This window comes from Zophobas morio, unplaced genomic scaffold (genome assembly GCF_036711695.1).
Source record: "Zophobas morio isolate AGI-343-1 ecotype UQ-CSIRO unplaced genomic scaffold, CSIRO_AGI_Zmor_V1 ptg000038l, whole genome shotgun sequence".
Lineage (NCBI taxonomy): Eukaryota > Metazoa > Arthropoda > Insecta > Coleoptera > Tenebrionidae > Zophobas > Zophobas morio.
Window position 1 is genome coordinate 1,853,179 of NW_026972143.1, and position 14,942 is coordinate 1,868,120.

Genomic DNA, 14,942 nt, shown 5'->3' on the forward strand with positions numbered 1-14,942 from the left:
GTTACTTCCACTTAATATTGCAAAATGTAGAGTTCTTTACATTGGGAACGCCAATCCCCAACATACCTATTTGATAGACGGTGTAGATATGTGTAAATCTGATTCTCACGTCGACTTAGGGGTACTTGTCACGTCCACTCTTTCTTGGTCTGAACATGTCTTGAGTACTATTAGAAAGGCGAACAAAATGGTGTATTTGTTGGGGAGAGCATTTGCGAGAAGTCATATATCTGTCATTAGCAAGCTCTATAAGAGTTATGTCAGGCCAGTTCTTGAGTTTGCCAATTACATCTGGTCTCCGATTCTTCAACGGGATATAGAGCTATTAGAATCTGTGCAAAGAAGGGCCACAAGAATTCCATTTGGTAGAATTCGGCCGCAGTATGCTGACAGACTTGTAATGATGGGTCTTCCAACGCTTTCCAATCGGCGTAAGAGAGGTGACCTAATTTTAACTTTTCGGGCGCTTAAAGATCCGCAATCACCCATCAGGCATTTGTTTCCCCTGAATACACTTAGTAGAACTAGAGGGCATTGTTTTAAACTAGTGAAGGATAAATTCCGCTCCACAGTGAGGCAACATTTTATTTCCAATGGAGTTTTCGAGACGTGGAACGCCTTACCAGCCAGTATTGTTGAAGCTGATACAGTGACAAATTTCAAAATTAAATTTGATAATTATAATGGATAAAATTAATTGGATTCGTTTGTTAGTTAGGTAGTTAGGTAGCGCGGGCATAACAGGCTAGGCCTCTGCCCGAACGCAAAACTAATAATAATAATAATAATAATAAAAGGTGACTACACATTAAAAAAAAAGGCAAAATGTATCACCATGAGGTGACAAGAAATTGAGAAAATTTTGATATATGACAAGACACCTTTATGTGTCGATAATTTTAAAATCCTAAAAAATGTCATTAAGTGCATAATTTTGTCTAATTACTTTTTTTTCTATTAATTATCCACTTGACAGTTTTGACCTTGACAATTTCAACCCTGTCACGCGCCAACTTAGCCGCTCGTTCAAATTCAACACCCCAATTAAGCATTCAACCACATAAAAAAATATTTATTCCTTCCAATTAATTACAATAAAAGAAACACTTTATCAGTTCATTCACCTCCCGACTTCCTGGAAAATGTAGGTGGCGATAATATGAAAATTCGTCACTTCTTATCAACGTTGTAGAAGAACTGGTCTTCGGATGGCTGTTGCTCGGCCATTTTTTCCCAAAAGCACTGCGTGAAAATAAAGGCGCGCTCACACCTGTCGATCGACTCGGTCGCCGTACACTGGTACAAAATAAACTCCAAACTGGCGATCTCCACGTCGGACTCCTCCAGAGTCTGCTTGATGTCGTGCAGCAAGAACCCGCCGTCCACGTCCATCCAGCCGTACTTGGTGAACAGGCAGTGCAGGAAGCACTTGAAGGCGCTCGATTCGCCCCGGGCCAGCTTCTTGTTGATGAGGACTTCGTTCATGGTCCCTAAACTCACCCGTCAGACCGCCTAGTTACCGCAAAAAAGGACTTACTCATGCTGATGGGGACCGTGCGGTTGCAGGTTTTGATGAAGCTGAGGTCTGTGTCCAGGTCTTCGGTGGTGATGGTCCTGGAGAGAGCTAGAGGGGAGAGGACGGCGAGAGCCAGAAGAACCGAAAGTGAAGAAGACATGTTGTCTGTCGGGAGAGAGGAAGAGAACTGAGGAGATATCGTGGAGAGTGTGATAAGATTTATTTTGTTGCAAATTTTTTTAATTAACAATTTGGAATAAGAACGATAGGAGGCCACCTCCGCCGCTTCCATTTCCTCCAGGGCCGGCGCCGGCGATTGCGTCGGGGTCGTCGCCGGGGGGCTTGTTGGGGCACCCGTACATGGTGTTGATTTTTATTATGTCGCCGCGGCTGAAGCCGTCGCGTTGGCCCATTTTCAAGTTCTTGGAAGAGTCCTGGAATATTTTGGGTTCATTACAATGTATATCGAAATTCACATCAACTACATCGAAATTTCAACCAACTATGAAATTTAGCTGCCACTTATCGAAGTTTATTTCCATAACATCACAAATTCTAATATATTATAGCATTTTTTAGTGAGTTTAGAACAATAATTTCAACTACATCGAATACTGCTCCTGTTGCAAGAAAATTTTGACAACTATTACGATTTTGTCGGTTTTAACATAATGTCGAACTTTTGAGCCACTACGTAGAAATTTGTTCCTACTACAACAAAATCTTGGATAACATAAATAATTTTTAAATTGTGAAAATAACAAAAATTTTCTGGTAAGACTTCGAATTTTGTTTCCGTGACATCGAAAATTCAAACAAATACAATAGTTTTTAGCGAATTTGGACCAAATATTTCAATTACATCGAATATTATTGCTATAAAAAACAATAGTATCGAAATTGTGAATTTCGATAAATAAATATCGAAATTTTGGCGCCATACATAGAAATTTCTATATTATACATCGAATTTTAGAGCAACTAGATACGTCAAAAATTATTTCCATTTATTTCAGTAATAAAAATATGGAAATTTAGTCGTAAAACATCGAAATTTGTTCCCGTGACATAAAAATCCAAATAAATACAGCACTTTTTTAGTGAATTTAGAGCAATCATTTCAACTACATCGAATACTGTTCCTGTTGCAAGAAAATTTTATCAACTATATCAATTTTGTCGGTTTCTAAGAATTCATTTCAAACTTTTTTACAACATTATATCGAAATTTTAACATAATGTAGAACTTTTGACGCATTCCGTCGAAATTTGTTTCTACTACAACAAAATCTTGGATAACATAAATAATTTTTAAATAGTGAAAATAGTAAAAATTTTGTGGTAAGACTTAGAATTTTGTTTCCGTGACTTCGAAAATTCAAACAAATGCACCAGTTTTTAGCGAATTTAGAGCAAATATTTCAATTACATCGAATATTATTGCTTTGAAAAATACTAGTATCGAAATTGTGAATTTCGATAAATAAATATCGAAATTTTGGTGCCATACATCGAAATTTCTATATTATACATCGAACCTTAGAGCAACTAGATACCTCAAAAATTATTTCCTTTACATTTCAGTCATAAAAATATGGAAATTTAGCCGTAATACATCGAAATTTGTTCCCTTGACATCAAAAGTCCAAATAAATACAACACTTTTTTAGTGAATTTAGAGCAATCATTTCAAATACATCGAATACTGTTCCTGTTGCAAGAAAACTTTGACAACTATGTCGATTTTGTCGGTTTCTAAGAATTCATATCAAACTTTTTTTACAACATATATCGAAATTTGAACATAATGTCGAACTTTTGACGCACTACGTAGAAATTTGTTCGTACTACAACAAAATCTTGGAAAACATAAATAATTTTTAAATAGTGAATATAGTAAAAATTTTATGGTAAGACTTCGAATTTTGTTTCCGTGACATCGAAAATTCAAACAAATACAATAGTTTTTAGCGAATTTAGAGCAAATATTTCAATTACATCGAATATTGTTGCTACTGAAAGACAACAGTATCGAAACTGTGAATTTCCATAAATAAATATCGAAATTTTGGTATCATACATCGAAATTTCGACATTATACATCGAACTTTAGAGCAATTACATAAAATTTTTGTCTAAATTACCTCTGAATCATAACAATATGGAAATTTAGTACCAAGACATCGAACTTTGTTCCCGTGATATCAAACGTCCAGGTAAATATATCATTTTTTTAGTGAATTTAGAGCAAACATTTCAACTACATCGAAATTTGTTCCTATTAGAAGAAAATTTTTACAGATATATCGATTTTGTGGATTTCTAAGAATACATTCCAAAATTTTTGACAACATACATCGAAATTTTGACAAAATGTCGAACTTTTGAGGCACCACGTAAAAATTTGTTCCCACTACATCACAATCCTGGATAACGTAAATAATTTTTAAATGACAAAATAGTGAAAATTTTCTTGTAAGAAATCGAATTTTCCTTCCGTGACATCGAAAATTCAAACAAATGCACCAGTTTTTAGTGAATTTACACCAAACATTTCAATTACATCAACTTACGAATTACGTCAAATTTTTGTCTCCATTACTTCTGAGTCACAACAATATGGAAATTTAGTACCAAGACATCGAAGTCTGTTTCCGTGATATCAAAAGACCAAATAAATATATCACTTTTTTAGTGAATTTACAGCAAACATTTCAAGTACATCGAAAACTGTTCCCATTACAAGGAAATTTTAGACAGCTATGTCGATTTTGTGGATTTCTAAGAATACATACCGAAATTTCTGACAACATACATCGAAATTTTGACAAAATGTCGTACTTTTGCAGCACCACGTAAAAATTTGTTCCCACTACATCACAATCCTGGATAACGTAAATAATTTTTAAATGACAAAATAGTGAAAATTTTCTTGTAAGACATCGAATTTTCTTTCCGTGACATCGAAAATTCAAACAAATGCACCAGTTTTTAGTGAATTTACACCAAACATTTCAATTACATCGAATATTATTGCTACTGAAAGACAACAGTATCGAAATTGTGAATTTCGGTAAATAAATATCGAAATTTTGGTATCATACATCGAAATTTTGACATTATACATAGAACTTTAGAGCAATTACGTCACATTTTTGTCTCCATTACTTCTGAATCATAACAATATGGAAATTGAGTACCAAGACATCGAAGCCTGTTCCCGTGATATCAAAAGCCCAAATTAATATATCCCTTTTTTAGTGAATTTAGAGCAAACATTTCAACTACATCGAAAACTCTTCCTATTACAAGAAAATTTTAAACAGCTACATCGATTTTGTGGATTTCGAAGAATACATACCGAAATTTTTGACAACATACATCGAAATTTTGACAAAATGTCGAACTTTTGAGGCACCACGTAAAAATTTGTTCCCACTACATCACAATCCTGGATAACGTAAATAATTTTTAAATGACATAATAGTGAAAATTTTCTTGTAAGACATCGAATTTTCTTTCTGTGACATCGAAAATTCAAACAAATGTACCAGTTTTTAGTGAATTTACACCAAACATTTCAATTACATCGAATATTGTTGCTACTGAAAGACAACAGAACCAAAATTATGAATTTCGATAAATAAATATTGAAATTTTGATATCATACATCGAAATTTCGACATTATACATCGAACTTTAGAGCAATTACGTGAAATTTTTGTCTCCATTACTTCTGAATCATAACAATGTGGAAATTTAGTACCAAGACATCGAAGTCTGTTCCCGTGATATCAAAAGACCAAATAAGTATAACACTTTTTTAGCGAATTTAGAGCAAACATTTCAACTACATCGAAATTTGTTCCTATTAGAAGAAAATTTTATACAGAGATATCGATTTTGTGGATTTCTAAGAATACATACCGAAATTTTTGACAACATACATCGAAATTTTGACAAAATGTCGAACTTTTGAGGCACCACGTAAAAATTCGTTCCCACTACATCACAATCCTGGATAACGTAAATAATTTTTAAATGACAAAATAGTGAAAATTTTCTTGTAAGACATCGAATTTTGTTTCCGTGACATCGAAAATTCAAACAAATGGACCAGTTTTTAGCGAATTGACACCAGACATTTCAATTACATCGAATATTGTTGCTACTGAAAGACAACAGTATCGAAATTGTGAATTTCGATAAATAAATATCGAAATTTTGACATTATACATCGAACTTTAGAGCAATTACCTACGTCAAAATTTTTGTCTCCATTACTTCTGAATCACAACAATTTGAAAGTTTAGTACTCAGACATCGAAGTCTGTTCCCGTGATATCAAAAGACCAAATAAATACACTTATCACCTTTTTGGTGCATTTAGAGCAAACATTTCAACTACATCGAAAACTCTTCCTATTACAAGAAAATTTTAGACAGCTATATCGATTTTGTGGATTTCTAAAAATACATACCGAAATTTTTGACAACATACATCGAAATTTTGACAAAATGTCGAACTTTTGAGGCACCACGTAAAAATTTGTTCCCACTACATCTCAATCCTGGATAAAGTAAATTAATAATTTTTAAATGACAAAATAGTGAAAATTTTCTTGCAAGACATCGAATTTTCCTTCCGTGACATCGAAAATTCAAACAAATGCACCAGTTTTTAGTGAATTTACACCAAACATTTCAATTACATCGAATATTGTTGCTACTGAAAGACAACAGTATCGAAATTGTGAATTTCGATATATTAATATCGAAATTTTGACATCATACATCGAAATTTTGACATCATACCGCCGAACTTTAGAGAAATTACGTCAAATGTTTGACTCCATTACTTCTGAATCACAACAATATGGAAATTTAGTACCAAGACATCGAAGTCTGTTCCCGTGATATCAAAAAACCAAATAAATATATCACTTTTTAGTGAATTTAGAGCAAACATTTCAACTACATCGAAATTTGTTCCTATTAGAAGAAAACTTTATACAGACATATCGATTTTGTGGATTTCTAAGAATACATACCGAAATTTTTGACAACATACATCGAAATTTTGACAAAATGTCGAACTTTTGAGGCACCACGTAAAAATTTGTTCCCACTACATCACAATCCTGGATAACGTGAATTATTTTTAAATGACAAAGTAGTGAAAATTTTCTTGTAAGACATCGAACTTTCTTTCCGTGACATCGAAAATTCAAACAAATGCACCAGTTTTTAGTGAATTTACACCAAACATTTCAATTACATCGAATATTGTTGCTACTGAAAGACAACAGTATCGAAATTGTGAATTTCGATAAATTAATATCGAAATTTTGGCATCATACATCGAAATTTGACATTATACATCGAACTTTAGAGCAATTACGTCGAATTTTTGTCTCCATTACTTCTTAATCATAACGATATGGAAATTTAGTACCAAGACATCGAAGTCTGTTCCCGTGATATCAAAAGACCAAATAAATATATCATTTTTTTAGTGAATTTAGAGCAAACATTCCAACTACATCGAAAACTGTTCCTATTACAAGAAAATTTTAGACAGATATATCGATTTTGTGGATTTCTAAGAGTACATACCGAAATATTTGACAACATACATCGAAATTTTGACAAAATGTCGAACTTTTGAGGCACCACGTAAAAATTTGTTCCCACCACGTCACAATCCTGGATAACTTAAATAATTTTTAAATGACAAAATAGTGAAAATTTTCTTGCAAGACATCGAATTTTCTTTCCGTGACATCGAAAATTCAAACAAATGCACCAGTTTTTAGTGAATTTACACCAAACATTTCAATTACATCGAATATTATTGCTACTGATGACAACAGTATCGAAATCGATAAATAAATATCGAAATTTTGACATCATACATCGAAATTTTGACATTATACATCGAACTTTAAAGCCATTACGTCAAATTTTTGTCTCCATTACTTCTGAATCATAACAATATGGAAATTTAGTACCAAGACATCGAAGCCTGTTCCCGTGATATCAAAAGCCCAAATTAATATATCACTTTTTTAGTGAATTTAGAACGAACATTTCAACTACATCGAAAACTCTTCCTATTACAAGAAAATTTTAGACAGCTATATTGATTTTGTGGATTTCTAAGAATACATACCGAAATTTTTGACAACAAACAACGAAATTTTGACAAAGTGTCGAACTTTTGAGGCACCACGTAAAAATTTGTTCCCACTGCATCACAATCCTGGATAACGCAAATAATTTTTAAATGACAAAATAGTGAAAATTTTCTTGTAAGACATCGAATTTTCTTTCCGTGACATCGAAAATTCAAACAAATGCACCAGTTTTTAGTGAATTTACACCAAACATTTCAATTACATCGAATATTGTTGCTACTGAAAGACAACAATATCGAAATTGTGAATTTCGATAAATAAATTTCGAAATTTTGGTATCATCCATCGAAATTTCGACATTATACATCGAACTTTAGAGCAATTACGTCAAATTTTTGTCTCCATTACTTCTGAATCATAACAATGTTGAAATTTAGTACCAAGACATCGAAGTCTGTTCCCGTGATATCAAAAGACCAAATAAGTATATCACTTTTTTAGCGAATTTAGAGCAAACATTTCAACTACATCGAAATTTGTTCCTGTTAGAAGAAAATTTTATACAGACATATCGATTTTGTGGATTTCTAAGAATACATACCGAAATTTTTGACAACATACGTCGAAATTTTGACAAAATGTCGAACTTTGAGGCACCACGTAAAGACATCGAATTTTCTTTCCGTGTCATCGAAAACTCAAACAAATGCACCAGTTTTTAGTGAATTTACACCAAACATTTCAATTACATCGAATACTGTTGCTACTGAAAGACAACAGCATCGAAATTCTGAATTTCGATAAATAAATATCGAAATTTTGACATTATACATCGAACTTAACAATATGGAAATTTATCACGATAAAGACATAGAAAATTTGTTAGAAAAAATGTACCTACCTTAGGTATGATGGTCGCCTGCCCATTAACGGTGAAAGCAGTGGGCGAGTAATGCATCACAGACCGATAGTCATACTTGACACCATAGCCATCAGTACTACCCTTTTCTGCTTTCTTAAAATTCCCTTCATGCCCTCTCTTGATGTTTTGCCACGCAATAGACACAAAATCGTCCCTTTCCCACCGATTTTGCTCATGGACGAAACCCAAAGCGTGCATCAGCTCATGCATAGGAGTACCAACTTTAGTAGTACAGTATGGACTTTGCAAATTCACTTCTTGTCGCCCTTTTACTTTTCCAACACTCGACCAACACCCTGTATTACCATTAACTATCGCAATGTAATCAGAGTCAGATGATTTGCGTTCCCTGAATCTGCAAAAAAACGAAACTTCCCCTACCACCTGTCACTCTACTAGAACCACCCATCACACTTACTTAATACAAGTGTACTTATGGTAGATTTCCATCGCCTTCTTGATTATTTGCTTATCGTTAGCCGAATAATACGGAGATATTTCATAAGGCACAACCCCATCCTTCCACCTAGTGGCCTTCGAAACCAACCCATTCCGCCCCTTTTCCGGAAACAGAATATCCCCTTCCGCGTACTCCCCCAGTTCTTCCGGATTAAAAGGCGAGTTTTCCGTCCACTCCTCCACTTTCTTCCCAGAACTCTCCTTCGGTGTTCCAAAAATCGCGCTCCCCAAGTACGACAAATCGACGCTTCTGGAATCGATTTCGTTGTCGCTGTCGTCAGCGAAGACGACCGCAAAGAAAACCGAAACTAGTACCACCACTTTCAACATTGTTAGGCTTTGTTGCAGCGAAAAAAATCAAGTTTGCTTTATATACAGCTAGGAGGAAATGGATCGGGGTCGATTCTTGCATAATTTATGATTTTTTGGTCCCAGATAAGTGTTCTTTGGTTAGTAATTGAGGGTTTAAGTTTGAGGAATAATCGATTCGTGGAAACTTTAATAGGTTTTGTTTGTTTTGTTGTTTGGGGGCTATCTAATCGGAAGGAAATGTGGAATTAGTTTGGAGTTATCGGGACAAATAAGGCGCTTCCGGCTACTTTAATTTTCGGTAATTGTGTACAGAGGATTTATAATTCACGTTCATGGTGGCATTATTAAAGTGACGTGAAGGTCACATGATGGTGTGGTTAATATAATTCATATTTTGACGAGGCGGCACAAGATTTTTATTAACTAAATTTTGACAGATTTATTACAAAAAATATTATTATTAAGTGTTAAAAGTACAATCAGGCATTTCAGTAGTCGTCTTCTTCGCTGTCATCCACCCGATAATGTCTTTTTATCTTTTCCTCGTCCTCCACCAGTATCGCCAATTTCTTTATCAGCACTTTCGTTTTTTCGCTCACGAAATTGTCCACTTGGCCTAAAATGTTCACGAATTGGATCATTCTTTCGAAATTTTTGTTGATTTCTTCGGCGTTCTTCAGCTCTTCTTCTTTGGCACGAATTTGCTTATGCAAGCTGTTCAAGTGTTGAGTGTTAATTTTGGTTTTTAGGTGGTTGTTCGTTGTAGAAATCGAAGAATGCACTGTGGTAATGAAAATTATCTACAATGTATATATTTTTTAATTAAGTAGTGGGTGATTTTTTATAAATAATAGGGTACTTACCAAAAACATGGAAATGAAAAATAATGCGAAGTGGTTTGTAGTAGACATTTTCGTGTAATGAAATTGATGAAATTATTAATAAAATGAGGTCATAATTTTGCTTAACTTGACTTGTTTTGTAAGTGTCGAGTCATGAAAAGTGTTCTATGATTTCGTCATGAGGAATTTTCTTTATAGTAGTTAGGTGGTAAAAATTTAAAATTTTGCTTATGCAACCAATAATACGCAAGTTGTCAGTAGGGATTTTAAAGTATTGTCACTAAACGAAATAAAAACGCCCGTAGTGTGTTCTTTTTATTATAATTAATTAAAAATAACAAATAAAATTTTAATATATAAATTAACAATACATCAATCTACAAGCGGTGATACAGGGCGGCCCAGCCGAAAAGCGCCACCTCACGGTCGAAAAGCACACCTCACTGACCTAATACTGCGAGTTTTGAGTGATCCCTTGAGCCACCCTGTACGTATTAATTATTTGTTTAAAATGCGGAATATTAATTCCAGGATTATTGTGTTCTCGTCACAATCGCTCGTAGCGTTCCTGTGCAGCACAGGAACCAACTCATTATCCAAACTTTCCATGTAAATAGGAGGCAACTTCATGGCGTTGCTACCAGCGCTATACGCCACCTAAAACTCCCCCATACCAACAAAACAACCACAAAAAACCCCAATACTCACGAAATAAGCGTTAAGATTGGCCCGAATCCCAATTTTATAAAAACTATTACTAACTAACAAGTCCAAGTATTTAACAAGAGCCGTACACGTGGCTTTCGCTATAGTCTCCGAGACCTTGGAAATATCTATAGGGTCCTGGTTGCGACTCGCCTCACCCTCATTCTTCAAAAAAAGCGACTATAGCATCATTACCCCACCGCCGATTTACTACCTGTACAATAAAAACCTCCGTCCACCGGATTAAGCGACCCCCATTTACGTAGTCCTTCCCGTTATGCACCCTAATCGACGGAATCCCTTCCATCGGCTTATTATCAATGGGCGAAAAAACGCTACAAAAAATCATCAAACCTTAAAAAACCAAACCATAAACACTACTTAATGTTGAAATTGACGTCCGGCTCGCCCCAGATCACGTTCACGGTTTCATCCGACGCCGCGTTGATGCAGCCGCACTGTATCGTGTGATTTTTCATATTCCTCAGACTGTCCCTGATCTGAGTCATGTGCTCCGGGGGGATCTGTATCATGAGCCCGTCTTCCACTATAGACGACTTCGCCGTCAAGCCACTCGAGGACTTAAGAGCGCCATTAAAAACGATGAAACTAGCCCCGGTGACTGAAATCAAACCAAGATCGGTTTACCCGCGCCTGCTTGAAAGTGACTGCTCACCCTTCCTGGGTTTGTTGTGTATGTTAATAGCGTGCGTGCTGTACGCGTTTTCGTTACTTTGAGTATCCTGGATGCACACTAGGTGGGAGTCCGCCAAGTTGCTGAAATTTCCGGCGAAAGCCAAAATGTGGTCGCTCGAGTTGTTCATCGATTTCATAACCTGGTCGTAGCGATTTATCGGTATCGTCACCGTGGTGTTTTTGTCCTCCATGTGGATGGTTAAGCCCCGGATTTGCGGCAGCGTGTAGGAGAAATTCCGGAAATCCTTTGTTTGGTTCAAAAAATTAAACAAAATTTGCGAAAATGTGGGTTCTTACGGCTAGGAGGTTGATGATGGTGTGGCCGATTTCCACGAACACGCTGTCCCGGTACCGGTTGGAAATTATGGGGCTCGGGTAGTACCTATACTCGGCCCCCAGTCTTAAAACTAGGCGCAATGGAAAGAGTTTCGCCCATGGGGTTTCCCATCTGGGTTGAATTTCGTTAACGTGAAATTTATATGAAAATCAAAACCCACCTGTGTATCAAAACTCCAATCAAGTACGGTTCTTGCGGCTTAATAACGTTCTGCAAGCACTGGAATGTCGGTCGAATATAAACAAAACCTGCGTGGTTCTTGGAACCCAGGAAGTTCGTCGTGTTGTGTAACGACAGACCCATTTCTTTGACGGAAGTACCTTTGACGGCTTCTAGGTAGATGTTGTTGATGTGGAGGAAAACGTCTTTGGGGACGGTTTTTTCGTCGTCTAGGAGTTCTAAAAGGATGACGATTTCGTCCTGGCCTACGTTTATCAGACCTTCAGTGGAGAAGCACCAAGCGATTTTGTTTATACAACAGTCCACTGAAAACGACTTCGTGAAAAAGTGTCTGAATGAATTGGATACGTACTGTTGATGACTTTGACGTGTACGAGCAAATTCGGCTGCAGTGCGAAGATTAGCGCTTCGTTTTTTAACATTTCGACGACGTTGGGGCCGTTTGAACACTCCAAGTATGACACATCTATATTACAAGCAAAAATAAAATATGTTGGGTTACAAGATGGTGGTCCACCTCACCTGTCTTATTGATGGTAACCGTCGGCGGCAGATCTTCCCCCTTTGGAATAAAGCTCTTGGTATCTCCATCCATCACCGGAAAACTCCTGTCGCTCACCTTCACTCCCTCCTCCCTCTTGCTCCCACCACTATAGCTAAAATCGTTATCCAAATTCGTCAAATCACTCCCCGGTCGTATCCCGTCACAAAACATAACACTCTTGTTAGTCCTCGCTTTGTTAGACCCTTTCCTTTTCAAAACACCCACCGGTACCATAACGGCTGGTGGATTTTGGTTGGTACCGCTGACTTGCTGGTGTGGCGGTACCGTCGAGCAGTACTCCAACGGGTTGTTCGGGTTCGGCTGGGACATCCTAGGGGAGTTGGACTCGCTCCCGGAGCTACTAGTGGCCTCCTTGGCCAGGATATCGTAGCACTTGTTGCAAACCCGTGCCACGTCCTCCAGGTACTCCAGACGGTACTTGAGGTTGCAACACTTCGAACACAACACGTAGCCGCAAGCTCGACAGTGGTGGCGGCGCTTGATCACCGTAAACTTCTGCTCACAGTGGAGGCAGCTGGTGGCCTCCGCGTCAGGAATCCACAAGGGGGCTTGCTTACCCAACCAAGAATCTGATAAAAGTTAGCATAGTTCTTGTAGGAGACTAGTGGACTTACTGTTTGTGGTAGTAGCAGACTGCTCGGGTGGCGGCGGCGGCGGTGGCGGCGGTTCACTTGATTCGCCGCCGCCGTTAACCGCCTCCACTGGATTACCCCCTGCTTCATTCGTCTCGCCGTTTTCTTCACTTTTAGCTTCTTCTTTCGCTTCAACAGTGTCTTCATTCTTACTGTCACCAGCGCCATCTTCGTTTTGATTCTCGTCGTTGACAGTATCGGTGGAGGGGGTACACGACGAGTTAGTTTCAGTAGAAATGTCTGAAAAAGTAGGCGACGCTGAAGTGGAACACTCAGTATCACTATTCTGCTTCTCTTGAGGCAATTCTTTGTTAATATAAACGTTATTGTACGGAGTGGAACCCGGTTCGCCTAAAACTTCACATTATCTAGGGGAATTCGCTTTGTCACTAGTACCAACCTACTAAATCAATGACACTTTTAGTGGAGTCATCGCCTTCTTGACTGGGTAGCGCGAGGTTGTTAGGCCTTGGATTTGAAATGGTTTCATCCTCCTCTACTTCTACTTTTGGTTCTTCTATTGGTTTTTCTTCGACTACTACGTCTTCGACGTTTTGCGTCTCACAGCCTTCGGTCACTTCTTCACTTGGTGCCTCATTCTTGTATTCTTCCTCTAATTCATCTAAATACCTATTCAATTCTGACTCATCTAGATCTAAATCATCATCAAAGCCAATTTTAATCACACTGTTGTCGTCTTCAGTCTTAACCACATCTTCTTCAGTTTTCACAATCTCAAGGACACTATTTTCAACTGGAGTTTCTTCAATTGAATCAGTCTTTTGTTTAATTGACTCTTCAGTTGTTTCAATCAAGGCAACGTGCTCAGATTCGGTCTCCGGTGATTTGTCGTCATCGCTGTCGTCACAGGACTCCGCTTCCGGTTCATGAATCTCCACCACTTCCGTATCTATACAAATTAAATCTTCTTCTTTAGGTGGAGTTACGGTTTCTTCATTACAACTATTGTCGGCTGTCTCAGGTGCTTCAGGTGGGTTATTGTCAACTTGCGCCTCCCCCGAGTAACTCGCTTCGGTTACAACGGGTTTAACTTCACACTTGGGAGAAATATCAGAGTTGAGGTACTCATTCAAACTATGAAATACGTTATTAATCGAGTGCTTCACGTTAGTGTTTTTGAAATTATTGTGTACGTATCCAGGCGGATTTTTCGCTGCGGCTTTAGCCTGTTCGAAGCCGTGCTGATCCGTCAACTCGCTGTATTCGAAATCGTTCAAGACTTGGTCCAAATCGACTGTGTATTTATCCATCTGAAAAATCAACCGACAGTGAAAACCATCCACGCCAATTCACCCCAAACCACCTTTAATTGATGCCCGAAAGTAAAATATCATCGCCCCCACATTTAAAACCAAGAATTAAAAATAAAATCGCCCTTTTTTGACGTTTATAACCACTTAAAAATATTTTTATCAGCTGACTCAATTTGACAGGAGGAGCGGTTGCCAGCGCGAAAATCCCCAACCCGCAGACTGGGTTAGTAGGAAAAATCGATAAATCGCAGACAAACAAAGAATAAAAGGTGCTAAATCGCGGAATTACGCACGGAAAATTCCTATTTCGGGAAAACGCGAGTGACAAGTGCGACTGTTGGCACCGCGAAAATCCCTAACTAGGT

The 14,942-nt window shown here is 37.3% G+C and overlaps 4 protein-coding genes across 5 annotated transcripts; all 4 read right to left on the reverse strand.

Moving 5' to 3' along the window:
- Positions 1-1,057: 1,057 nt before the first annotated feature.
- LOC135140039 (uncharacterized) lies at positions 1,058-1,873 on the reverse strand. The gene is made up of 2 exons (XM_064070422.1): positions 1,538-1,873; positions 1,058-1,490 (listed from the first exon to the last, which is right to left on the reverse strand). Exons 1-2 carry the CDS (start codon positions 1,806-1,808, stop codon positions 1,171-1,173), a joined length of 591 nt encoding a protein of 196 aa, XP_063926492.1. The 5' UTR covers positions 1,809-1,873; the 3' UTR covers positions 1,058-1,170.
- A 6,605-nt stretch (positions 1,874-8,478) lies between these two features.
- LOC135139956 (zinc metalloproteinase nas-7-like) lies at positions 8,479-9,364 on the reverse strand. Its single transcript, XM_064070321.1, has 3 exons — positions 8,994-9,364; positions 8,555-8,930; positions 8,479-8,490 (listed from the first exon to the last, which is right to left on the reverse strand). Exons 1-3 carry the CDS (start codon positions 9,362-9,364, stop codon positions 8,479-8,481), a joined length of 759 nt encoding a protein of 252 aa, XP_063926391.1.
- Positions 9,365-9,832: 468 nt separating this feature from the next.
- LOC135140163 (uncharacterized) lies at positions 9,833-10,403 on the reverse strand. Its single transcript, XM_064070591.1, has 2 exons — positions 10,210-10,403; positions 9,833-10,146 (listed from the first exon to the last, which is right to left on the reverse strand). The coding sequence occupies exons 1-2, from the start codon at positions 10,255-10,257 to the stop codon at positions 9,835-9,837; spliced, it is 360 nt and encodes a 119-aa protein (XP_063926661.1). The 5' UTR covers positions 10,258-10,403; the 3' UTR covers positions 9,833-9,834.
- Positions 10,404-10,490: 87 nt separating this feature from the next.
- Positions 10,491-14,875, reverse strand: LOC135140159 (zinc finger FYVE domain-containing protein 9). 2 transcript variants are annotated; one of them, XM_064070585.1, is made up of 12 exons: positions 14,628-14,875; positions 13,704-14,574; positions 13,286-13,654; positions 12,629-13,240; positions 12,459-12,572; positions 12,087-12,411; positions 11,887-12,037; positions 11,570-11,834; positions 11,275-11,515; positions 11,114-11,228; positions 10,897-11,058; positions 10,491-10,845 (listed from the first exon to the last, which is right to left on the reverse strand). In XM_064070585.1, exons 2-12 carry the CDS (start codon positions 14,572-14,574, stop codon positions 10,687-10,689), a joined length of 3,384 nt encoding a protein of 1,127 aa, XP_063926655.1. In that variant the 5' UTR covers positions 14,628-14,875; the 3' UTR covers positions 10,491-10,686. The 2 variants fall into 2 exon arrangements, with proteins under 2 accessions (XP_063926655.1, XP_063926653.1); XM_064070583.1 differs by having other exon boundaries at positions 11,108-11,228.
- Between the last annotated feature and the right edge of the window lie 67 nt (positions 14,876-14,942).

Bases quoted from the DNA above. Each gene is read 5' to 3' on its own strand.
- LOC135140039 (XM_064070422.1), bottom strand. From the start codon at position 1,808: ATGGAAGCGGCGGAGGTGGCCTCCTATCGTTCTTATTCCAAATTGTTA. The intron at 1,491-1,537 runs GTAAGTCCTTTT...GGGTGAGTTTAG, and splicing joins CACGGTCCCCATCAGCATGA to GGACCATGAACGAAGTCCTC.
- LOC135139956 (XM_064070321.1), bottom strand. From the start codon at position 9,364: ATGTTGAAAGTGGTGGTACTAGTTTCGGTTTTCTTTGCGGTCGTCTTC. The intron at 8,931-8,993 runs GTAAGTGTGATG...GTTTTTTTGCAG, and splicing joins CATAAGTACACTTGTATTAA to ATTCAGGGAACGCAAATCAT.
- LOC135140163 (XM_064070591.1), bottom strand. From the start codon at position 10,257: ATGTCTACTACAAACCACTTCGCATTATTTTTCATTTCCATGTTTTTG. The intron at 10,147-10,209 runs GTAAGTACCCTA...TATACATTGTAG, and splicing joins TTTTCATTTCCATGTTTTTG to ATAATTTTCATTACCACAGT.
- LOC135140159 (XM_064070583.1), bottom strand. From the start codon at position 14,574: ATGGATAAATACACAGTCGATTTGGACCAAGTCTTGAACGATTTCGAA. The intron at 13,241-13,285 runs GTAAGTCCACTA...AACTTTTATCAG, and splicing joins GTCTGCTACTACCACAAACA to ATTCTTGGTTGGGTAAGCAA. The intron at 12,038-12,086 runs GTGGGTTTTGAT...AATTCAACCCAG, and splicing joins ATTGGAGTTTTGATACACAG to ATGGGAAACCCCATGGGCGA.